Source organism: Heterodontus francisci, chromosome 1, assembly GCF_036365525.1.
Source record: "Heterodontus francisci isolate sHetFra1 chromosome 1, sHetFra1.hap1, whole genome shotgun sequence".
Lineage (NCBI taxonomy): Eukaryota > Metazoa > Chordata > Chondrichthyes > Heterodontiformes > Heterodontidae > Heterodontus > Heterodontus francisci.
The window spans coordinates 223,370,934-223,396,204 of NC_090371.1; the positions used below are offsets into that span (position 1 = coordinate 223,370,934).

A 25,271-nucleotide genomic window follows, 5' to 3' on the forward strand; every position below is an offset into this window, starting at 1 on the left:
TTTTCATGACCCCTTTTAGCCCTCCTGACTCCTTGCTTAAGTTCCTTCCTACTTCCTTTATATTCCTCAAGGGCTTTGTCCGTTCCCAGCCTTCTAGCCCTTACGAATGCTTCTTTTTTCTTTTTGACTAGGCTCACAATATCCCTCGTTATCCGAGGTTCCCGAAACTTGCCAAACTTATTCTTCATCCTCAAAGGAACATGCTGGTCCTGGATTCTAATCAACTGATGTTTGAAAGACTCCCACATGTCAGATGTTGATTTACCCTCAAATAGCCGCCCCCAATCTAAATTCTTCTGTTCCTGTCTAATATTGTTATAATTAGCCTTCCCCCAATTTAGCACCTTCATCCGAGGACTACTCTTATCCTTATCCACAAGTACCTTAAAACTTATGGAATTATGGTTACTGTTCCCGAAATGCTCCCCTACTGAGTTTAAGTTTAATACATTTCAACTTTTCTTCTTTAAACCTAAGAAAACCTGTTTGTGCTGGTTTCTTTACCTTATAATTGGAAAGAGGTGATCAAGGATACACCAAGGGGGAAGCTACAAACAGTGTGTTACAGTAAGACCAGGTGAAGGCTGAAAGAGAACCCAGACCTCTTTCTCACTTGGTCGTAACATAATAGGAAATACTGTAACAGTAACCTATCAAAATTGACAGAAGGACAAAATGTATGGGTACGAGACCAAAGCATAGAAGGAGTAATCAGCCAGAGAGGAGAATCAATGGCGATTATATTTCAGCAGATATTATAAGAAACAGGAGGAATTTTATTCCTATTCATCACAGATGTTAATCAGTCAAACATTTGGACGACCCAGATGTTGAACCTAAAATTCACAAAGCACCAGATACTACAAACCTCAAGGAAGGCCGTCCAAGTCAAGAAACAAGAGTTCAGAGAGAGAAGACCAATCTTCCGTTTTGGACAACGACACAATTAGGGAGAGTTGTGAAGCCTCCTGACAAATTGAATCTTTGATCTCAGAGACTTAGGTGGAGATGGTAAGATGTAGATATATATATATGGATAAAGACTTGGGGGTGCAGTAGTACAAGGATCTGAAAGTGAGAAAGTGTAAAGAATGCCTCCCACCATAATGATGTGAGAGATTACATGTGAGAGAGACTGGAGGGAGATGAAGTGTGGCTGCAGAGGAGTCACACAGACTGGTGTGAAGCTGTACATATTCAGAATGTAATAAAAGGTTCATGTTCAAAGTACAGAAGACTCAATAATCTCTCTGAGCTAGTCTAACTAAGTATGGAAGCAGACAATCTAAACACATTACAGTAACGCCACTGAACAAAGCTGTGGCAAGGGAAACTCATTCGATGTCTTCGGTAGACGAAAGCTTAACAAAGTTATCCAAGAGCATTATGTTCGCTAAACCTGGCATGAATAGTGGCTATTGGCAGGGTCCTTTGGACGAGAAGCCAAAATTACTGACAACATTTATTTGGAAGATTTTGTTTTAATCGTTTACCATTCGGTATAACATCCACACCTGAAATTTTCCACAGAACTATGTCGAACATTCTACAAGGTCTTAAAGGAGTAATATGTCATATGAACGACATCCGTCGAAGAAGATGACCAGAGGGTAAGAGCAGTTCTAACCATCTTCAAGAAGAAGGGCTGACACGGAATGAAAAGTGTGAATTCTCGAAAATATCTATTCATTTCTTAGGACACATTGTAAGTAGCAAAGGCATAATGGCAGACTCACAAAAGACGAGAGCCATTGGGCAATTCACAATTCCTGCCTCTGTCCAACATCTCCAACGATTCTTTGGAATGGTGAGTCAGTTGGCAAAATTTTTACCCAATTTAGTACATGTTACTGATCCATTAAACCAACTCTTGAAGAATGATCAAGTGTGGTGTTGGAATGCACATCAAGTGCAGGCATTCTGAAGGATCAAAGAAATGCTCATATTGCCAAATGTCTTAGCGGACTATAATCTTTCACTACCAACCACCTCATCTACAGGGTTAGGGGCAGTCCTTTCTTAAGGACAGCCAGATGGATGTTGAAGACCGATCTATTATGTTTCTAGAGCGTTGTCCGAGGCTGAGAATAGATATGCTGCCATTGAGAAAGAAGCACTTGCAGTCACGTGGGCTTGCAGGAAGGTCTCAGATTAGATTATTGGTTTGAAATTTATCATTGAGACAGATCACAAATGCTTAGTTTCCTTCGTGGATGAGAAGGAAATCGTGAGCGTGCCTCCAAGTATTCATAGATTCCGATTGAGGTTGATGAGATATACGTACAAGATGGTATATGTACAAGGAAAGATACAAACTTCCGCTGATGTATTATCAAGAGCAACTGTTGACCATCCTACACAACAGGATGTTAACTTCGTGGACGAGATAGATTTGTATTCACAGTACACAGCGTCGCAATGACCGGCAGGTTAATAATAGCTCCAAGAAATTTGTCACACTCAAAAGTACGATGAGGAATGCATTTGTATACACCAATATTACACATAGGGTTGACCACAACAACATCCCAGAGATAAGATCATGAAAATCTTCTTTGAATTCAGAAACCACTTCACGATTATGGATGATTTACTGGTGCAGAACGACAGATTGGTCATTCCAATCTCACTTAGGTCAGAAATCTTGAAAAGAATACATCAGGGCTGCATGGGTATCATGGAATGCAGAGCATGGGTTCAGTCATCTGTTTGGTGGCCAGGAATATCCAGGGACATTGAACACATGACCTCAAATTGCCTGCTATGCGCAGTATAGACCAGACCAGAAAGTACCTCTTCTATCGACACCATTTCCAACCAGACCATGGGAACTTCTAGGTCTGGATTTATTTATGTATAAATGGTAAATCCTACATGTTTGTGATCAATTATTTTTCAAGATGGATGGAAGTGAAAAGGTTGTAATCAACATCTACAGAATCTGCCATTCGAGTTTTACAGGAGATCTTTGCAACGCATGATATTCCTGATGAGGTTGTGTCAGACAACGGACCACAGTTTGCAAACAAATACTTGACACAATTTGTGAGAAAGTGGGGATTTGAACATCTTACAAGTTCCCCAAGATGTCTTCAATCTAATGGAGAAGCTGAAAGAGGAGTCAGAACTATTAAGTCATTGTGGAAGAAAAATGAAGATTTTCCAACTGCACTCTTGAATTATCAATCTGCTCCATTGTTATGTGGACTATCACCTTCAGAGCAGTTCGTGGGGAGGAAGCTGAAAACTCAACTTCCTATTCTACCCAAGAAATTACTTTCAGGACGAGATGTCCAGGATTATCAAAGAGTTCAAGACAAAGAGAAGGCTTACAGGAAACAAGCTCGCAATTACAATAAGATATTTCATACCAGAAACATACCAAAGTTGAAAGGAGAAAAGGTATGAATACGAGACTTGGAAGAGAAGGTGCAGCAATCCAGAGAGATGAAAATCATCAGAGATCGTATTTCATAACTACGTCAGAAGGTACTACAAGACGAAATAGAAGAAACCTTATCCCTATTCAGAGTCATAGAGTTATGCAGCACAGAAACAGGCCCTTCGGCCCACCGTGTCCGCGCCGGCCATGAAGCCTATCTATTCTAATCCAATTTTCCAGCACTTGGCCTGTAGCCTTGTATGCTGTGGTGTTTTAAGTGCTCATTTAAATACTTCTTAAATGTTGAGAGGGTTCCTGCCTCTACCACCCCTTCAGGCAGTGTGTTCCAGATTCCAACCACTCTCTGGGTGAAAAAACATTTCCTCAAATCCCATCTAAACCTCCTGCCCCTCAGCTTAAATCTATACCTCCTGGTTATTGACACCTCTGCTAAGGGGAAAAGATTCTTCATATCTACCCGATCTACGCCCCTCATAATTTTGTACACCTCAGTCAGGTCCCCCCTCAACCTTCTCTGCTCTAAGGAAAACAACCCTAGCCTATCCAGTCTCTCTTTATAGCTGAAATGACCCAGCCCAGGCAACATCCTGGTGAATCTCCTCTGCACCCTCTCCAGTGCAATCACATCCTTCCTATAGTGTGGTGACCAGAACTGTACACATTACTCCAGCTGTGGCCTAACCAGCATTTTATATAGCTCCATCATAACCTCCCTACTCTTATATTCTTTGCCTTGCTTAATAAAGGCAAGTATCCCATATGCCTTCCTAACTACCTTATCTCCCTGTGCTGCTTCCTTCAGTGATCTATAGACAAGTACACCAAGGTCCCTCTGTACTTCCTTGGGTCCTACCATCCATTGTAAATTCCCTTGCCTTGTTAGTCCTCCCAAAATGCATCACCTGACACTTCTCAGGATTAAATTCCATTTGCCACTGCTCTGCCCATCTTACCAGCCCAACTAGATCATCCTGTAATCTAAGGCTTTCCTCCTCACTATTTACGGCACCAAGTTTTGTGTCATCTGTGAACTTACTGATCATACCTCCTATATTCAAGTCTAAATCATTAATGTACACTACAAACAGCAACAGTCCCAACACCGATCTCTGCCGTACACAACTGGTCACATGCTTCCAATCGCAAAAACAACCCTCGACTATCACCCTCTGCCTCCTGCCACTAAACCAATTTTGGATCCAATTTTCCCTGGATCCCATGGGCTCCTACCTTCTTGTCCAATCTCCCATGCGAGACCTTATCAAAAGCCTTACTGAAATCCATGCAGACTACATCAACTGCTTTATCCTCATCTACACATCTAGTCACCTCCTCAAAAAATTCAATCAAATTTATTAGACATGACAAAGCTATGCTGACTATCCTTGATCAATCCCTGCCTCTTCAAGTGGAGATTAATCCTGTCCCTCAGAATTTTTTTCAATAATTTTCCTACCACTGATGTTAGTCTCACTGGCCTGTAATTGCCTGGTTTATCCCTACTACCCTTCTTGAATAATGGTACCACATTCACTGTCCTTCAGTCCTCTGGCATATCTCCTGTGGTCAGAGACAATTTGAAAATGTGTGTCAGAGCCCCAGCAATCTCCTCCCTTGCCTCATAAAGCAGCCTGGGATACATCTCATCTGGGCCTGGGGATTTATCCACTTTTAAGCCCACTAAAACAGCTCATACCTCCTCCCTTTCAATGCTAATTTGTTCAAGTATATCACAATCCCCCTCCCTGATCTCTACACCTACATCATCCTTCACCATCGTGAACACAGATGAAAAGTAATCATTCAAAATCTCACCTAGGCCCTCCGGCTCCACACACAGATTGCCACTTTAGTCCTTAATGAGCCCTACTCTTTCCCTGGTTAGCCTCTTGCCCTTAATATACTTATAAAACGCCTTGTGATTTTCCTTTATCTTGCCTGCCAGTGCTTTATCATGCCCCCTCTTCACCCCTCAGAAACAACAGTTATATATTTGGATGAATCTTATGGTGATCATGAGACCCCGAGGCAACAAGATACTACAAACCTGAGTCAAAGCCATCCGATTCGTTGACCAACACTTTCGAGAAAGAGTACTGATCTTCCGAGTCTGACAAGAACATGAATAGGGAGAGTTGTGAAGCCTCCTGATAGATTGAATCTATGATGTCAGACACTTGGGGGAAGATGGGGTAGTATGTAAAGTCAAAAACAATGAATGCATATATATTAAAAATATATATAGACAAAAACATGGGAGCAGATGTAGTATAAGGGTCTGATAGGGTTAATGTCTAGAGTCAGTGAGAGTAACCCCTCCCACTGTATTGGTGATGATGCAATAGTCACATCGATAAGAGATTTGGAAGAAGCAAGAAGCATCATGAGAGGTGCTAAAAAGACATGCTTAAGAGTGTAAATACAATCTACAAGTTATTATTTAGACTTACAAAGACTCCGAGAATTCTGTAGACGAAGATCAACCGAGCATCTTAAACACTATCAATAAAAAACAACCGTTACCCTGAAGTCTTTAACCGGAGTTGATTCTTCCACCATTGGTCTGAACTCTAAGTAATGTTAGACTTAGGTAAAAGTAGTTACGAGTCTTATAATGCCTATCGAGCTAATCTTAGCCAGAGTATCACCTGCAATGGTTTCTCTACCCATTCTGGTACAGTTACCTCTGGTGTCCCCCAAGGATCTCTCCTTGGCTCCCTCCTATTTCTCATCTACATGATGCCCTTCGGCGACATCATCCAAAAACTGAACATCAGTTTTCAGACGGATTATTTTTCATGCACACTTTGTGGATTGGAAATAGCAAAGACTTAATTCAAAAGCAGAGCAGCAAATTATTTTTTTTAAATTACCAAATGGAAGGAGGTCTATGACGTGCACTTTCTTGCATGATGGATTCAGTGATACAGCTGGGACCCGAAGGGCCTGATTTACTTTCTGCTGTTGCTGCTTCTGAGACTCTGTCCCTGATCTTGTAGCAACTGGAGATGTATCTGAAGGTTTCCCTGCTTTCTTTTCCCCTGTGCTCTTGGGTACTAGATACCAATGAAGAAAAAAAAACAGATTACATTGAAAATGCAAGATTCCAACTTAACATTTTTAAACCACTGAACTTGCTGGCACTTAGAAAGAAAGATATGTATTTCTTGGAATGGGGGAATGAAACATGCTGCAATTCAGTTCATTTTCAAACACTTTGATATTGTTTGATTTTATTTTTATTTTTGGTCCTTGCTTTTTTGTTTCAGAATTGTAAACTATCGTGTAACAATGTCACCATGCTGCAGGTCACAAGACCCACAGCTGCAAAGAACAGATTTAAAACACAAGCCTGCAGTTTTACAAGTTATAGAGAAGGAATAAACACAAAAAAGATGGAAAAAAACCTTTCCTTCCACCGGAGGTAGAATAAAAACAAATTTAATTCACAGTTTCACTCTTTGAAATACTATTGAGAGCGATACAATGAACTGCAGCACCAGTGCAACATACTGAGTTGCCCAGCATTCTCTTACACAGCACACCTCAGGCCAACACACCTTGCAGCTGCACTCATTCCTCTTCCTGCAAGCACCTCAAACCCCCATCTGAACAGCCAACACTCACCCTCAGCCTATTGCCCTCCCATAACCAGGCCTCACAAATGGTGTCCTTCTCTCCTCAGCCATTCCAAACACTCACACCTCTCTGCTTTCTCTCCTTGCAGCAGAAGACAGCACACAATTGTTGTATTATCTCTCTCTAGATGAATACAAACAAAGCTGAAGAGAAAATATCGAGGTTGAACTCAGAGCTTTAAAGGAGACTTGCTACTGCTTCAGCTTACACCTGCTAACTGTGCAAGGGGACTGAATCATGTGATATTGCATCACTTCCTGTGATGACATACAGATTAGCATAAGCATATATTTAAATTATTATATTTAACATACTAACAAATAAACTATCACAACAACAATAAGTGCAGAGGCCCTGGTGGGGGGTGGGGAGATGTGTGGGGTGAGGGTTCAATAGCCCTCCAGTGACAGACACCTTGTCGGCCATTGACATTCGTCCCACCTGGTCCACTGGGAAGGAGGTCTTGATCTAGGAGGCTGCAGATGTCAGCAACAACCTGCAGTGACAGCCTGAGCCTGCTGAGGCACCAGTGTTCAGACATGTTGGGAAAGCTGATCCTCTGCCTGTCGTCCCTGTCTTGGAGTCTCTCCTCCTTCCAGCTAGATCTTGGTGTCTATCCCATCTGCCCTGTGGAGAGGTATGTGGTTGAGCAGAAGGCAGCTGGTGCTGCTGGTATTGCTCCTGTTGCTGCTGGAGCTGTTGGTGGTGGTGTGGCCTCTGCAAAAGCTGCTCCCATGCCATGGTGAAAGCTGGCAGAAGGGAATTGCAGCTGAAGGTGAGTGAAGTGCTATTCCATGAGACCCAATTTTGCTAACCAGCCTTTTATGTTCTTCTTTTTCAAATGCTTTCTGATAACCCATAGAGACAACATCCACTGCAATCCCTTCATTAACCTTCTTTCTTACTTCATCCAAAAATTTCAATTAGATTAGTCAAACATGATCTGCCTTTTATAAATCCATGCTGGTTCTCCTTAATTAACTCAAACTTCTCCAAGTGCCTGTCATTTTTTTCCTTCATTAGAATTTTTAAAACATGACCCACCACTGATGTTAAACAGACCAGCCTGTAGTCACTAGGAATGTCCTTACACCCTGTCTTGAACAAGGGTGTCACATATTCCACTTGCCAATCCTCTGACACCAGCCCATATCTAGGGAAGACTGGAAGATTATGGCAAGCCCTTCCACTATCTCCATCCCCTCTTCCCTTGGCAACCTGGAATGAATGGCATCCAGACCAGGCAACTTAACCACTCTAAACATAGCAAGCGTTACCAGTACATCCTGCCAATCAATTCTCACCCCATCCATTACCTCTACCGTCTTCACATCGACTGATATTTTGTCAGCATCCTCTTCCCCTCTTCCTTCTAAAGACTGATACAAAATACTCATAAGTATTGTAGCCTTGCCCTGTGCCACTAAACATATATCACCATTTTGTTCCTAATAGGCTGCACCCTGCCTCTTACTAGCCACTTACTATTTACATGCAGGTGGAAGATTTTTGTGTTCCCTTTTATGTTAACTGCCATTTTATTCTCATATTCTTCCTTTGCCAGTTATTTTCCTCATCACCTTCCCTCTCAACTTTATAGTATTTGGCCTGGTTCTTGCTTGAAGAACTCGCCTGACATGCAACATGTACTCTCTTTTTTTATTGTTTCATCATATTCACTATTTCCCTCATCACCAATGAGCACTGACTTTGCTTCCCTTGCCTTTCCCTCTTGTTGGAATGTATCTAGTCTGTACCTGAAACCTCCTTTAAAGATCACCTATTCATCCATTACAGGTTTTCCTGTCAAAATTTGGTTCCATTTTATCCTCCATCTGATTGAAATTAGCCCTCTTCCAATTTAGAAGTTCTGCTTAGATTGTTCTTTTTTCATCTCCAGTACTAATCTAAACCTTATGATACAATAATCATTCTTACCCAAGCGCTCTTCCAAAGACACTGCATTCACTTGGCCCACCTCATTCCCCAGCATCAAATCCAGCAATGCCCTAGTTGGACTGCGAATATACTGGTCAAGGAAATTCTCCTGAACACATTTCAGAAATTCTTCCCCCTCCTTTCCCTTTACTCTATCATTATTCCAATCAATATTTGGGTAATTAAAGTCAACCAATATCACCACACTTTTATTCTTGCACATCTCTGTGATTTTCCTGCAGATTTGCTCCACCATCTCTCTCACACTATTTGGAGGTCTATAGAATATCCCCAGTAGCGTCATCATACCTCTTTTGCTTCTCAACAGGAAAGAAATGGATTCTGTCCTTGCCCTCTCAAGGACATCTGCTCTTTCCAAAACAACAATCTCTTCCCTAATCGGTACTGTCACTTCACCTCCATTTTGTCCTTCCCCATCTTTTCTGAACAGTTTGGATCCTTGAATATTACGCACTCGGTCCTCACCAATTTGAAGCCACATTTCCTTGATTGCATTACATCATATTCCCACATGGCTATTTACGCTTGTCGCTCACCAACCTTATTCACCACATTCTAAACCTGTCTTTGTATTCCTCGTGGTCCTTCTTAGTTTGCCCCTAACCAATATGGTACCACTTCCTTCTCTAGAACTGCTCAACACTCTGACTCCTTTATGCACCTTACTCCTCTTTTCTACTTATGTACGCTGATGCCCATTCCCCTACCAATTTAGTTTAAACACTCCCCAACCACACTAGTGAACCTTCCCATGAGGAAATTGGTCCCAGACCTGTTGAGGTGCAACTTGTCCCTTTTGAATAGATGTCTCCTGCCCCAGAACTGGACCCAATGCCCCATGAATCTGAAGCCCTCCCTCCTGCACATGCCTCAAGCCACACATTGATATTCCCTATCTTCCTATTTCTACTCTCGCATGACACTGGAGAAATCTAGAGATTACTACCTTCAAGGTCCCACTCTTTAACTTCCCCTGTTGGTACTGGAAGTCTGACCATATGACCTCAATACCTGCCCTCTCTATGTCATTGGTACCAACGTATACACAGCATCTGGCTCACTCCCTTCCCCCTGCAGAATATGCTACACCCTCTCTGTGATTTCCAGATTTATAGTAATTGGCAAAAGCACCAATGGTCACATGTGATTATTTTTTTGCTCATCCAGTGGTTGTGATCTGACATGCACTGTCTGTAAGTGTAGTGAAAGCCGTTTCAATAAGACATTTTACAAAGGAACTAGATAAGTACCTGAAGAGGAAAAATGAAGAAGGCTATGGAGAAAGATCAGGGGAGTCGGAGTAATGGGATAGCCCTTTCAAAGAGCCAGCACATGCACGATGGGCCAAATTCCCTCCTTCTGTATTCTTTGACTTCATAATTCTGTGAATTGTCCAACCAACTCAGCCATTCTGAATGCTTTTGCACCCATCACTTACATCGAATGTTTCCTGGTCTCCCCACCCATGTTAGTGCTTCCTGCCCCAATTGCTCATCCGTCCCAAGTATTTGCCAGCTTGTCCGCCTGCCTGTGCAGAGTTCCTTTCTGCCCCACCTACTCACCCATCCATCTGTCTGCAGAAACTGCATACTTGTCAACCCCACTTGTCTCTCTAATCACATTGCCTCCCAATGTCCCTGAATGCCTGATGCCAGTGCTTTGTTCCACTGGTATATGTGAAGCCTGGAACCTCCCAAACTGACCCCCACACATCTCAAAAATAATGTTTGTTTCTTCGTCCCACTTTCTACTCTAAATGCCACGGAATATTTCTTTCATTGATGCTGATTATATATGAACCTTCCATTACTATACCCATGTTCCTCTATTCCTTCTCTCTAGTTTCTTTCAACAGTCTTTTATAAATGCTTTCTGATATATGGAGATTAAAGGCTGATTCTCCCCGGCTGCTATTGACAGGAAATAAGGTTTAACATTGGGCCAATGACCCATTTACAGGGGGCACAGTGGTGCAGTGGTTAGCATCACAGCTCCAGTGACCTGGGTTTGGTTCTGGGTGCTGCCTGTGCAGAGTTTGCAAGTTCTCCCTGTGACCGTGTGGGTTTCTGCCAGGTGCTGTGGTTTTCTCCCACTGTCAAAGAGTTGCAGGTTGATAGGTAAATTGGCCATTGTAAATTGCCCCCAGTGTAGGTAGGTGGTAGGGAATATAGGAATAATGTAGGAAGGGATGTGGTAGGGAATATGGGGTTAATGTAGGATTAGTATAAATGGATGGTTGATGGTCAGCACAGACTCAGTGGGCTGAAGGGCCTGTTTCAGTGCTGTATCTCTCTGCAGGATTACTTGGTCCATTTCACTGCATTTTTGCTGTATTTATTCCTGTTCAATCTGAAGAGAAATCTCATTGTTAAACCATTTCAATTCTTGTGGTAATGCTCAAACAAAAATTCCTTCTTTTGTTTACTCACAGTCTTAAGTCACTCTTTGTCTCCTCGATGACTGCAAGATCTGGCGTTTGCTTTAATGCTTTAATTGTGAGACTTAGGTCAATTAAAATTACAGACTAAGCTGGGAGAGCAGATCTAAAAGGGACTTCCTGCTCAGACCAGCTACAAAACCACATGGGTACAAGAGTGTTTTCACAAGCTTCACAGACTTTATTAAGTTTTCCACAATAAGCAGAAAATTGTGATACTTAGCAAAGGACAGTGGTCAGCAGTTGTGATCACAATGGAACACTGGTCCTCTATCTCCGGTTAACTGGGCGCTTGTCTCTTGATTGAAGTCTATCTTCTATCTTCTTCTTGATGATGATGCGTGCTTAGTATCTTACAAATCCTTATTTTATACACTGTTCCCAGTTTAATTCAGTGTCATATTAGGTAACACCTCGTTTCTGTCCATCTGATTGGTCAGTCATTACCAAACTGCCCTTCCATGATGGTACCTTCTTGAGCCTGGTTTAGGTCATTGTCATTCGGCAGTGGGGTGGGGAGGGGGGGTGGGGGGGGCTCCACATTCATGCTTCCTTGCTGTTTATTCATCAACAATGACCACTTAATGAGACTGATATGCGTTTGTCCCGTTTCACAGCTATTTGGCTCGACATGTTTACAATTTTTTTACCAGTCTCCCTGGGGCAATCACAGTCTACTGTTTTTTTTTAAAATAAAGGGTCTTTACATAGTCTGAACTAACCCTTTCCATCGCTTCTCGACATGTCATGACTTATACAGAACTTTAGCTACCATCATGCTTTGTCGTTCTGTTACACACGGAATACAATTTTAACCATTGTACTTAAGGGTATGAGAACTAAGTTCTAACAGTCCTAGAATAAAATTAACTCAATCCTACATGACTTTGCCCTGATATTGTGAAGAATTATCAGTCCAGTTCTAATCTGATGAATTTAAGAAGTGAATTCCATAAACAAACAGTTTTTATTCTGAACAGCTTTCGGACAATTTAGAAACTGAATTCTGGAAACAAATGATTTAGATCGCCACAGATCCTGATGATGCCAATTATCTTAGCTCTGGGACATTGCTACAGGGGTTCTTCAGTACCATTCACAACACCTTAGCTGAAAAAGCAGTCCCTGTCCAGGTGCAGCAAGACCTGGACAACATTCAGGCTTGGGCTGATAAGTGGCAAGTAATATTCATGCAACACAAGTGCCAGGCAATGACCATCTCCATCAAGAGAGAATCTGACCATCTCCCCTTGATGTTCACTGGTATTACCATCGCTGAAGCCCCCACCATCAAAATCCTGGGGGTAACAATTGACCAGAAACTTAACTGGATCAGCCACATAAATGCTGTGGCTACAGGAGCAGGTCAGAAACCAGGAATTTTACAGTGTGTAGCTCAACTCCTGACTCCCCAAAGCCTGTCCTTCATCTACAAGGCACAAGTCAGGAATGTGATGGAATACTCTGTACTTGCCTGGATGAGTGCAGTTCCAACAACTCTCAAGAAGATTGACACCATCCAGAACAAAGCAGCTCACTCGATCAGCACCCCATCAACCACCTTAAACATTCACTTCCTCCACCATCAGTGCACAATGGCTGCAGTGTGTACCAGCTACAAGATGCATTGCAACAACTCCCAAAGGCTCATTCGACAGCACCTTGCAAACTCGTGACCTCTACCAACCAGAGGACAAGGGTAGCAGATGTATGGGAACAACACCACCTGCAAGCACCCCTCCAAGTCACACCACCATCCTGTTTTGGAACCGTATTGCCATTCCTTCACTGCTGCTGGATCAAAATCCTGGATCTCCTTCCCAAACACACTGTGAGTGTACATACAGCACATGCCACATGGGCTGCAATGGTTCAAGAAGGTGGCTCACCACTTCTTCATCAGAGGTTCAAGGTGGAGCTGCATAAGCTACTTTCATGCTGCTGTGTAGCAGCTGGGAAACGCAGATCAAAGGCAAAAAGTTCAAGGTAGCATAAATTACCTGCAAAGTGTTCGTAATCAGCTCTAAATCATAGACAGCGCACTCTCAGAACAAGAACTGTTAGCACTTGGACAAAGAAGCAGCTGTCCTAGATCCTTATTTAAAGGCTTTCTCGCCTGTCAATTTCACAGCCCTGTTAATCCCCACTGGACCTTGTTGACCCTGGTGAGTTTCACACAGCCGGGGAAACCCATGTGCTGACAGTTGGAGCCAGAAAGCAGGGTTAAACATTCAGTCAACTGGATTGTTACACATTTCAATCCCTGCCTGACTGTCCAGGGGGTGGGGGGGTGGGGCGGGGTGTGGGGGGAGGTGGCGGTTCCCACATGCCTCCAAATGAGCACCAGTTAAATGTGGAAGTCGGCGGGTTCCTGTCGGTTTCACGACACACCGAAATTTTTCGCTGCTTTCATCCCCCACATACACTAACAGCCACCCCTCCCTTCCAGGTTAAGTTTCCATCGGCAAGTCAGCGTACAGGTATTGGAGCAGTTTGGGGGGGTTATGGCCAAGTGCAGAGATGTCTCAGGCTCCCCTCTTGTCCTTCCTCTTTTGACCGCAACAGGGTTTTTAAACAGTGGTTATGTTTCCCATCTCAGTGAGTGTTTTACTTTTTACCTTTAATGTGATCGTGAAAGAACCAATCGGACGGGTTTTCTTGAGTTTAAAGAAGAGAGAGGTGAGTTTATTGTAACTGAATCTAAAACCAATCCAAAAAATAATTTCAAAAAATGCTACACATTCACACAAGAATCAAACACACAATAGATTACAGAGGGAAAAGTAGATTTGGCAGTTGAATTAGAGTCCAGAATAAATGGAACTTAAATATACACTCTGTGGAGTGGATGATTTGGTAGTCTTCCAGCTAAAGCTGTATTCTTGAAGTCTTTGGCTGGTCAAAGTGTGCTTTGTGGACGGCCCACTTGGCTCAAGGCTTTGTGGAGTCAGATTTGTAGTTGGTTCTCTTCCCCTGGTCTCTCTCTGTAGCAATATGGAGGCTTGAAGGGATTTACAGTCTGTCATGTAGGCCCCCACCTGCCAAGAATGAGGCACATTAATTTCGCCACATGGAAATTAAATTTCAAATTGTTGCTGGGAAGAAGATAAGGCCTGTGGCAAGGGGTTGCCAGGCCCCTGACTGGAAAGACATTTTTGCATATTAACTGACAGTGCGTGGAACAAAGGAGCTATTCCCTGCTCCAAAACAATCCACAAACAGATGTGGTCAAACCAGTTAGTCACATGACTAACCTACTTGGCAGCGGGGTTTTCTTCTGAATTGTACAGTTTTGACCTGAGAGTCTGCAAAAAAGCAGAACGTTCCTGGACTGAAGAAGACCTCCTGTCTCTCCTGTCTGCTCCTATCTCTTTCTCATGGAACTCCAAAACCCACTGAAGACACATGAACCCCAAGAGAGAAAAGTCTCCTACAGTGAACAAGGTTTAAGAAGAATACTGGGCCCCAATGAAAATCAAGATCTACCTACAATCAAGGACTCTGCAGTGAGCTTGAAGAACCTTAACACAAAAAACCTCTTCAGATTTTGCCTCAAACGTTTCCACTTTATTTCTTCTGTTTTCTTTCTGTCTCTATCTGCATGTGTGTATTGCGTATGCGTGCTAGCATGGGCACGTCATGTATCCGTAGGCGTCAACCAAATTCAAGTTTAAGATTAATACATTTCCATCCTTCTTCTTTAAACCTATGAAGACCTGTTTGGGCTGCTTTCTTTACCTTATAATTGGAAAGTGGTGATCAAGGATTCACCAAGGGGGAGCTAAAACATGATGTCTTTAAAATTAAACCCTGTTACAGTAAGACCAGGTGAAGGCTGAAAGGGAACCCTGGACCTCTTTCGCACATAGTCATAACAAGTCACAGACAGTTTTCAAACTTGTGTTATCTGGGGGGAGAGAGAGAAAGGGAGGCACACAGTCTTTTCCTGCTGCACAGTCTGACTTACTGGCTTGTCGCTTTGTCCAAGGGAAAGAAAATAGCTTCCACCAAGATGGACAGGCTGTCACATGACTGCTTCAGGTTTTCTGGAACCTTCTAATGAAATTCAAGGTTATGAATTGGGAATTGGCTCCATAGGACCCAGGATGCCAATTTACACTTGGAGGGGATTTGCTCTTTCAAAGCAAAGGTGTTAGGATTGCCTTGACTGCCATACCAATGAAGTATTTTAGATAATTCAATCACTCAGAACAAGTGATTGTCCTGCGTCCATGCTGCTCAAACCTCTGGTGGATCTTTTTGAATATGAAAAGATGTTTCAGATGCAAATTGCAGTGGCCATCTAGGCTGCCAGTGTTTTTCTAAAGTTAACTGCAGGGGCTTTCCCATTAAATGTTTAACCTAAGGTTGAAGCTCATGAATTAAAATTCCTTCTTTGGCATATCATATTTTCTTGACAGGAGGCTTTCAAATGACACTAACAGGATGGCAGGCACCTTGGGTATTTTTGACACGACAACAGATGAGGTTAATCATCATCCATGGCTGGGATGGCATACTGTGGTGAGATCATTAGGTACACAGGAGGGAAGTGCACAGGGGAGAGGTGCACGGGAGAGAGGTGCACGGGGGAGAGGTGCACGCAAGAGATAGGCACAGGAAGGAGGTGCACAAAATAGAGGTGCACAGGTGAGAGGTGCACAGGAGTGAGGTGCACAGGAGTGAGGTGCACAGGAGTGAGGTGAACAGGAGGGTGGTGCACAGTGGAGACGTGCACAGGAGGTAGGTTCATAGGAGAGATGTCCACAGGAGGGTGGTGCACAGGAGAGATGTGCCCAGGAGGGAGGTGCACTGGAGCGAGGCGCAGGGGAGAGAGGTGCACAAGAGGGAGGTGCACAGAAGAGATGTTCACAGGACGGATGTTCACAGGAGGGAGGTGCACATGAGGTATTTTCACAGGAAAGAGGTGCACAAGAGGTATTTTCACAGGAAAGAGGTGCACAGGAGGTAGGTGCACAGGAGGGAGGTGCAAAGGAGCGAGTTTCACAGCAGAGAGGTGCACAGGAGGGAGGTGCAGAAGAGGGAGGTGCGCAGGAGAGAAGTTCGCAGGAACGAACTGCACAGGAGTGAGGTCCACCTTGCACGGGGGCACAGGGGAGATGTACACACGAGGGAGGTTAACAGGAGGGAGATGCACAGGAGGGAGGTGCACAGGAGAAACGTGCACAGGAGAGAGGTGAACAGGAGAATAGTGCACAGGATGAAGGTGCACAGGAGGGAGGTGCACAGGAGGGAGGTGTACAGGAGGGAGGTGCACAGAGGAGAGGTACACAGGAGGGAGGTGTACACAACAGAGGTGCACAGGAGGGAGCTGCACAGGAGAGACGTGCAGAGGAGGCATTTGCGCAGAAGTGAGGTGCAAAGGAGGGAAGTGAACAGGAGGGAAGTGAACAGGAGCGAGGTACACAGGAGAGCGGTGCACAGGGAAGTGGTGCAGAGGGAAGTGGTGCAGAGGGGGGGACCTGTGCAGGACTAAGGTGCACAGGAGGGAGGTGCACAAGAGGGAGGTGCCCAGGAGCGAGGTTCACAGAATGGAGGTACACAGGAGAGAGATGCACAGGAGAGAGATGCACAGGAGAGAGGTGCACAGGAGGGAGGTGCACAGGAGGGAGGTGCACAGGAGAGAGGTTCACAGGAATGAACTGCACAGGAGTGTGGTCCACCTTGTACGGGGGCACAGGGGAGATGTGCACACGAGGGAGGTGCACAGGAGAGAGGTGCACAGGAGAGTGTTGTACAGAAGGAAGGTGCAGTGGAGGGAGGTGCGCAGGAGAGAAGTTCACAGGAACGAACTGCACAGGAGTGAGGTGCACAGGAGTAAGGTCCACTGGGGAGGGGGGAACAGGGGAGAGGTACACACGAGGGAGGTGCACACAGGGGAGGTGCACAGGAGAAAGGTGCACAAGAGAGTGGTGCACAGGACTGAGGTGCACAGGAGGGAGGTGCACAAAATAGAAGTGCCCAGGTGGGACGTGAACAGGAGTGAGGTGCACAGGAGAGAAGTCCACAGGAGCGAGGTGCGCAGAGGAGAGGTGCGCAGGGGAGAGGTGCGCAGGGGAGAGGTACGCAGGGGAGAGGTACGCAGGGGATAGGTACGCAGGGGATAGGTACGCAGGGGAGAGGTACACAGGGGAGAGGTACACAGGGGCGTGGTGCATAGGACTCAGGTGCACAGCAGGGTGATGCACAGGAGAGAGGTGCAAAGGAGAGAGGTGCACAAGAGAGAAGTCCACAACAGAGAAGTGCACAAGAGAGAAGTGCACAAGAGAGAAGTGCACAGGACAGAGTGGCACCGGAGGGTGATGCACAGAATAGAGATGCACAGGATGTCGGTGCACAGGAGAGAATTCCACAGGAGTGAGGTGCACAGGAGGGAGGTGTGCAAGAGTCAGATGCACAGGAGAGAGGTGGACAGGAGAGAGGCTACCAGGAGAGTGAAGCATCGGAATGAGGTACAGAGGAGGGAGGTGCACAAAATAGAAGTGCCCAGGTTTGGAGGTGCACGGGAGGGAGGTGCACGAGAGAGAAGTGCACAAGAGAGAAGTGCACAGGACAGAGCGGCACCGGAGGGCGCTGCACAGAATAGAGATGCACAGGATGTAGGTGCACAAGAGAGAATTCCACAGGAGTGAGGTGCGCAGGAGGGAGGTGCGCAGGAGGGAGGTGCGCAGGAGGGAGTTCCGCAGGAGAGAAGTGCGCAGCAAAGAGGTGCACAGGAGAGAGGTGCACAGGAGAGAGGTGCACAGGAGAGAATTCCGCAGGAGTGAGGTGCGCAGCAGGGAGGAGCGCAGGAGGGAGGTGCGCAGGAGGGAGGTGCGCAGGAGAGAGGTGCACAGGAGAGAGGTGCACAGGAGGGAGGTGCACAGGAGAAACGTGCACAGGAGGGAGGTGCACAGGAGGGTGGTGCACAGGAGGGTGGTGCACAGGAGGGTGGTGCACAGGAGAAAAGTGCACAGGAGAAACGTGCACAGGATGGAAGTGCACAGGATGGAAGTGCACAGGGGATAAGTCCACAGTGGAGACGTGCACAGGAGACAGGTTCATAGGAGAGATATCCACAGGAGAGATGTGCTTAGGAGAGAGATGCCCAGGAGTGAGGTGCACAGAATAGAGGTGCACGGAATAGAGGTGCGCAGGAGGGTGGCGCGCAGGAGGGTGGCGCGCAGGAGGGAGGCGCACTGGAGGGAGGCGCACTGGTGGGAGGTGCACAGGAGAGAGGTGCACAGGAGGGAGGTGCACAGGAGAGTGGTGCACAGGAGAGTGGTGCACAGGAGTAGGTTGTACAGAAGGAAGGTGCAGAGAAGGGAGGTGCGCAGGAGAGAAGTTCACAGGAACGAACTGCACAGGAGTGAGGTGCACAGGAGTAAGTTCCACTGGGGAGAGGGGAACAGGGGAGAGGTACACATGAGGGAGGTGCACACAGGGGATGTGCACAGGAGAAAGGTGCACAAGAGAGTGGTGCACAGGACTGAGGTGCACAGGAGGGAGGTGCACAAAATAGAAGTGCCCAGGTGGGAGGTGAACAGGAGTGAGGTGCACAGGAGAGAAGTCCACAGGAGCGAGGTGCGCAGGACGAGGCGCGCAGGGGAGAGTTGCGCAGGGGCGTTGTGCATAGGACTCCGGTGCACAGGAGGGAACATGCACAGGACAGAGGTGCATAGGAGAGAGGTGCGCAAGAGGGAGATGCACAGGAGGGAGGAACACAGAATAGAGGTGCACAGCACGGTGATGCACAGGAGAGAGGTGCACAGGAGAGAATTCCACAGGAGTGAGGTGCACAGGAGAGAGGTGGACAGGAGAAAGTCTACCAGCAGAGTGAAGCATCGGAATGAGGTACAGAGGAGGGAGGTGCACAAAATAGAAGTGCCCAGATTTGGAGGAGCACAGGAGAGAGGTGCACAGGAGGGAGGTGCACAGGAGAGTGGTGCACAGGAGAGAGGTGCACAGGAGAGAGGTGCACAAGAGAGAGGTGCACAAGAGAGAAGTGCACAAGAGAGAAGTACACAGGGGAGAGGAGTAAGGGAGGGAGGTGCACAGGAATGACGTGCACAGAAGGGAATTGCACAGGGGAGAGGTGTAAGGGAGGCAGGTGCAGAGGAGAGAGGTGCCCAGGACGGAGGTACAGAGGAGGGAAGTGCACAGAATAGAGGCGCTTAGAAGGGAGGTGCACAGGATTGTGTTGCATTGGACTGAGTTACACAGGAGAGAGGTGCACAGGAGGGAGGTGCACAAAATAGAAGTGCCCAGATTTGGAGGAGCACAGGAGAGAGGTGCACAGGAGGGAGGTGCACAGGAGAGTGGTGCACAGGAGAGAGGTGCACAGGAGAGAGGTGTACAAGAGAGAGGTGCACAAGAGAGAAGTGCACAAGAGAGAAGTACACAGGGGAGAGGAGTAAGGGAGGGAGGTGCACAGGAATGACGTGCACAGAAGGGAATTGCACAGGGGAGAGGTGTAAGGGAGGCAGGTGCAGAGGAGAGAGGTGCCCAGGACGGAGGTACAGAGGAGGGAAGTGCACAGAATAGAGGTGCTTAGAAGGGAGGTGCACAGGATTGTGTTGCATTGGACTGTTACACAGGAGAGAGGTGCACAGGAGGGAGGTGGACAGGAGAAAGGCGACCAGGAGAGTGAAGCATCGGAATGAGGTACAGAGGAGGGAGGTGCACAAAATAGAAGTGCCCAGGTTTGGAGGAGCACAGGAGAGAGGTGCACAGGAGGGAGGTGCACAGGAGAGAGGTGCACAGGAGAGAGGTGCACAGGAGAGAGGTGCACAGGAGAGAGTTGCTCAGGAGAGAGGTGCACAGGAGAGAGGTGCACAGGAGAGAGGTGCACAGAAGGGAGGTGCACAGGGGAGAGGTGTAAGGGAGGCTGGTGCAGAGCAGAGAGGTGCACAGGACAGAGGTGCAGAGGAGGGAAGTGCACAGAATAGAGCTGCAGAAGAGGGAAGCGCACAGGTGTCAGGTTCACTGAAGGGAGGTGTACAGAATAAAGGTGCTTAGAAGGGAGGTGCACAGGATTGTGTTGCATTGGACTGAGTTACACAGGAGAGAGGTGCACAGAAGGGAGGTTCACAGCAGGGAGGTGAACAGGGGAGAGGGACACAGGGGAGAGGAGTAAGGAAGGGTGGTGCACAGGAGAGAGGTGCACAGGAAAGTTCTGCACAGGAGGGAAGTGCACAGGAGAGAGGTGCAGAGTTGGGAGGTGCACAGGAGGGAGCTTCACAGGAGAAAGGTGCATCGGAGAGAGGTGCAGAGGAGGGAGGTGCAGAGGAGAGAGGTGCACAGGAGGGAGTTGCACAGGAGAGTGGTGCACAGGAGAGTGGTGCACAGGAGGGATGTGTATATGAGGGATGTGTATCGGAGGGATGTGTATAGGAGAGAAGTGCACAGGAGGAATGTGCACAAGAGAGAAGTGCACAAGAGAGAAGTGCACAGGGGAGAGGAGTAAGGGAGGGAGGTGCACAGGAGTGACGTGCACAGAAGGGAAGTGCACAGGGGAGAGGTGTAAGGGAGGCAGGTGCAGAGCAGAGAGGTGTCCAGGACAGAGGTGCACGGAATAGAGGCGCGCAGGAGGGTGGAGCGCAGGTGGGTGGAGCGCAGGATGGAGGTGCGCAGGAGGGAGGAGCGCAGGAGAGAGGAGCGCAGGAGGGAGGTGCGCAGGAGGGAGGTGCACTGGAGGGAGGTGCACAGGAGGGAGGTGCACAGGAGAGTGGTGCACAGGCGAGTGGTGCACAGGAGAAGGTTGTACAGAAGGAAGGTGCAGAGAAGGGAGGTGCGCAGGAGAGAAGTTCACAGGAACGAACTGCACAGGAGTGAGGTGCACAGGAGTAAGGTCCACTGGGGAGAGGGGAACAGGGGAGAGGTACACACGAGGGAGGTGCACACAGGGGATGTGCACAGGAGAAAGGTGCACAAGAGAGTGGTGCACAGGACTGAGGTGCACAGGAGGGAGGTGCACAAAATAGAAGTGCCCAGGTGGGACGTGAACAGGAGTGAGGTGCACAGGAGAGAAGTCCACAGGAGCGAGGTGCGCAGAGGAGAGGTGCGCAGGGGAGAGGTGCGCAGGGGAGAGGTACGCAGGGGAGAGGTACGCAGGGGATAGGTACGCAGGGGATAGGTACGCAGGGGAGAGGTACACAGGGGAGAGGTACACAGGGGCGTGGTGCATAGGACTCAGGTGCACAGCAGGGTGATGCACAGGAGAGAGGTGCAAAGGAGAGAGGTGCACAAGAGAGAAGTCCACAACAGAGAAGTGCACAAGAGAGAAGTGCACAAGAGAGAAGTGCACAGGACAGAGTGGCACCGGAGGGTGATGCACAGAATAGAGATGCACAGGATGTCGGTGCACAGGAGAGAATTCCACAGGAGTGAGGTGCACAGGAGGGAGGTGTGCAAGAGTCAGATGCACAGGAGAGAGGTGGACAGGAGAGAGGCTACCAGGAGAGTGAAGCATCGGAATGAGGTACAGAGGAGGGAGGTGCACAAAATAGAAGTGCCCAGGTTTGGAGGTGCACGGGAGGGAGGTGCACAAGAGAGAAGTGCACAAGAGAGAAGTGCACAGGACAGAGCGGCACCGGAGGGCGCTGCACAGAATAGAGATGCACAGGATGTAGGTGCACAAGAGAGAATTCCACAGGAGTGAGGTGCGCAGGAGGGAGGTGCGCAGGAGGGAGGTGCGCAGGAGGGAGTTCCGCAGGAGAGAAGTGCGCAGCAAAGAGGTGCACAGGAGAGAGGTGCACAGGAGAGAGGTGCACAGGAGAGAATTCCGCAGGAGTGAGGTGCGCAGCAGGGAGGAGCGCAGGAGGGAGGTGCGCAGGAGGGAGGTGCGCAGGAGGGAGGTGCGCAGGAGAGAGGTGCACAGGAGAGAGGTGCACAGGAGGGAGGTGCACAGGAGAAACGTGCACAGGAGGGAGGTGCACAGGAGGGTGGTGCACAGGAGGGTGGTGCACAGGAGGGTGGTGCACAGGAGAAAAGTGCACAGGAGAAACGTGCACAGGATGGAAGTGCACAGGATGGAAGTGCACAGGGGATAAGTCCACAGTGGAGACGTGCACAGGAGACAGGTTCATAGGAGAGATATCCACAGGAGAGATGTGCTTAGGAGAGAGATGCCCAGGAGTGAGGTGCACAGAATAGAGGTGCACGGAATAGAGGTGCGCAGGAGGGTGGCGCGCAGGAGGGTGGCGCGCAGGAGGGAGGCGCACTGGAGGGAGGCGCACTGGTGGGAGGTGCACAGGAGAGAGGTGCACAGGAGGGAGGTGCACAGGAGAGTGGTGCACAGGAGAGTGGTGCACAGGAGTAGGTTGTACAGAAGGAAGGTGCAGAGAAGGGAGGTGCGCAGGAGAGAAGTTCACAGGAACGAACTGCACAGGAGTGAGGTGCACAGGAGTAAGTTCCACTGGGGAGAGGGGAACAGGGGAGAGGTACACATGAGGGAGGTGCACACAGGGGATGTGCACAGGAGAAAGGTGCACAAGAGAGTGGTGCACAGGACTGAGGTGCACAGGAGGGAGGTGCACAAAATAGAAGTGCCCAGGTGGGAGGTGAACAGGAGTGAGGTGCACAGGAGAGAAGTCCACAGGAGCGAGGTGCGCAGGACGAGGCGCGCAGGGGAGAGTTGCGCAGGGGCGTTGTGCATAGGACTCCGGTGCACAGGAGGGAACATGCACAGGACAGAGGTGCATAGGAGAGAGGTGCGCAAGAGGGAGATGCACAGGAGGGAGGAGCACAGAATAGAGGTGCACAGCACGGTGATGCACAGGAGAGAGGTGCACAGGAGAGAATTCCACAGGAGTGAGGTGCACAGGAGAGAGGTGGACAGGAGAAAGTCTACCAGCAGAGTGAAGCATCGGAATGAGGTACAGAGGAGGGAGGTGCACAAAATAGAAGTGCCCAGATTTGGAGGAGCACAGGAGAGAGGTGCACAGGAGGGAGGTGCACAGGAGAGTGGTGCACAGGAGAGAGGTGCACAGGAGAGAGGTGCACAAGAGAGAGGTGCACAAGAGAGAAGTGCACAAGAGAGAAGTACACAGGGGAGAGGAGTAAGGGAGGGAGGTGCACAGGAATGACGTGCACAGAAGGGAATTGCACAGGGGAGAGGTGTAAGGGAGGCAGGTGCAGAGGAGAGAGGTGCCCAGGACGGAGGTACAGAGGAGGGAAGTGCACAGAATAGAGGCGCTTAGAAGGGAGGTGCACAGGATTGTGTTGCATTGGACTGAGTTACACAGGAGAGAGGTGCACAGGAGGGAGGTGCACAAAATAGAAGTGCCCAGATTTGGAGGAGCACAGGAGAGAGGTGCACAGGAGGGAGGTGCACAGGAGAGTGGTGCACAGGAGAGAGGTGCACAGGAGAGAGGTGTACAAGAGAGAGGTGCACAAGAGAGAAGTGCACAAGAGAGAAGTACACAGGGGAGAGGAGTAAGGGAGGGAGGTGCACAGGAATGACGTGCACAGAAGGGAATTGCACAGGGGAGAGGTGTAAGGGAGGCAGGTGCAGAGGAGAGAGGTGCCCAGGACGGAGGTACAGAGGAGGGAAGTGCACAGAATAGAGGTGCTTAGAAGGGAGGTGCACAGGATTGTGTTGCATTGGACTGTTACACAGGAGAGAGGTGCACAGGAGGGAGGTGGACAGGAGAAAGGCGACCAGGAGAGTGAAGCATCGGAATGAGGTACAGAGGAGGGAGGTGCACAAAATAGAAGTGCCCAGGTTTGGAGGAGCACAGGAGAGAGGTGCACAGGAGGGAGGTGCACAGGAGAGAGGTGCACAGGAGAGAGGTGCACAGGAGAGAGGTGCACAGGAGAGAGTTGCTCAGGAGAGAGGTGCACAGGAGAGAGGTGCACAGGAGAGAGGTGCACAGAAGGGAGGTGCACAGGGGAGAGGTGTAAGGGAGGCTGGTGCAGAGCAGAGAGGTGCACAGGACAGAGGTGCAGAGGAGGGAAGTGCACAGAATAGAGCTGCAGAAGAGGGAAGCGCACAGGTGTCAGGTTCACTGAAGGGAGGTGTACAGAATAAAGGTGCTTAGAAGGGAGGTGCACAGGATTGTGTTGCATTGGACTGAGTTACACAGGAGAGAGGTGCACAGAAGGGAGGTTCACAGCAGGGAGGTGAACAGGGGAGAGGGACACAGGGGAGAGGAGTAAGGAAGGGTGGTGCACAGGAGAGAGGTGCACAGGAAAGTTCTGCACAGGAGGGAAGTGCACAGGAGAGAGGTGCAGAGTTGGGAGGTGCACAGGAGGGAGCTTCACAGGAGAAAGGTGCATCGGAGAGAGGTGCAGAGGAGGGAGGTGCAGAGGAGAGAGGTGCACAGGAGGGAGTTGCACAGGAGAGTGGTGCACAGGAGAGTGGTGCACAGGAGGGATGTGTATATGAGGGATGTGTATCGGAGGGATGTGTATAGGAGAGAAGTGCACAGGAGGAATGTGCACAAGAGAGAAGTGCACAAGAGAGAAGTGCACAGGGGAGAGGAGTAAGGGAGGGAGGTGCACAGGAGTGACGTGCACAGAAGGGAAGTGCACAGGGGAGAGGTGTAAGGGAGGCAGGTGCAGAGCAGAGAGGTGTCCAGGACAGAGGTGCACGGAATAGAGGCGCGCAGGAGGGTGGAGCGCAGGTGGGTGGAGCGCAGGATGGAGGTGCGCAGGAGGGAGGAGCGCAGGAGAGAGGAGCGCAGGAGGGAGGTGCGCAGGAGGGAGGTGCACTGGAGGGAGGTGCACAGGAGGGAGGTGCACAGGAGAGTGGTGCACAGGCGAGTGGTGCACAGGAGAAGGTTGTACAGAAGGAAGGTGCAGAGAAGGGAGGTGCGCAGGAGAGAAGTTCAC

General features: G+C 48.4%; 1 protein-coding gene across 1 annotated transcript in view; it reads right to left on the bottom strand.

Annotated features, from left to right (window-relative positions):
* Positions 1-25,271, bottom strand: part of LOC137356075 (rap guanine nucleotide exchange factor 2-like) — a 179,701-nt gene that overhangs the window by 31,356 nt on the left and 123,074 nt on the right. The window contains exon 17 of the mRNA XM_068021904.1: positions 6,277-6,459. Coding sequence (XP_067878005.1) covers positions 6,277-6,459 — 183 coding nt within the window. The remainder of the gene's footprint in view (positions 1-6,276; positions 6,460-25,271) is intronic.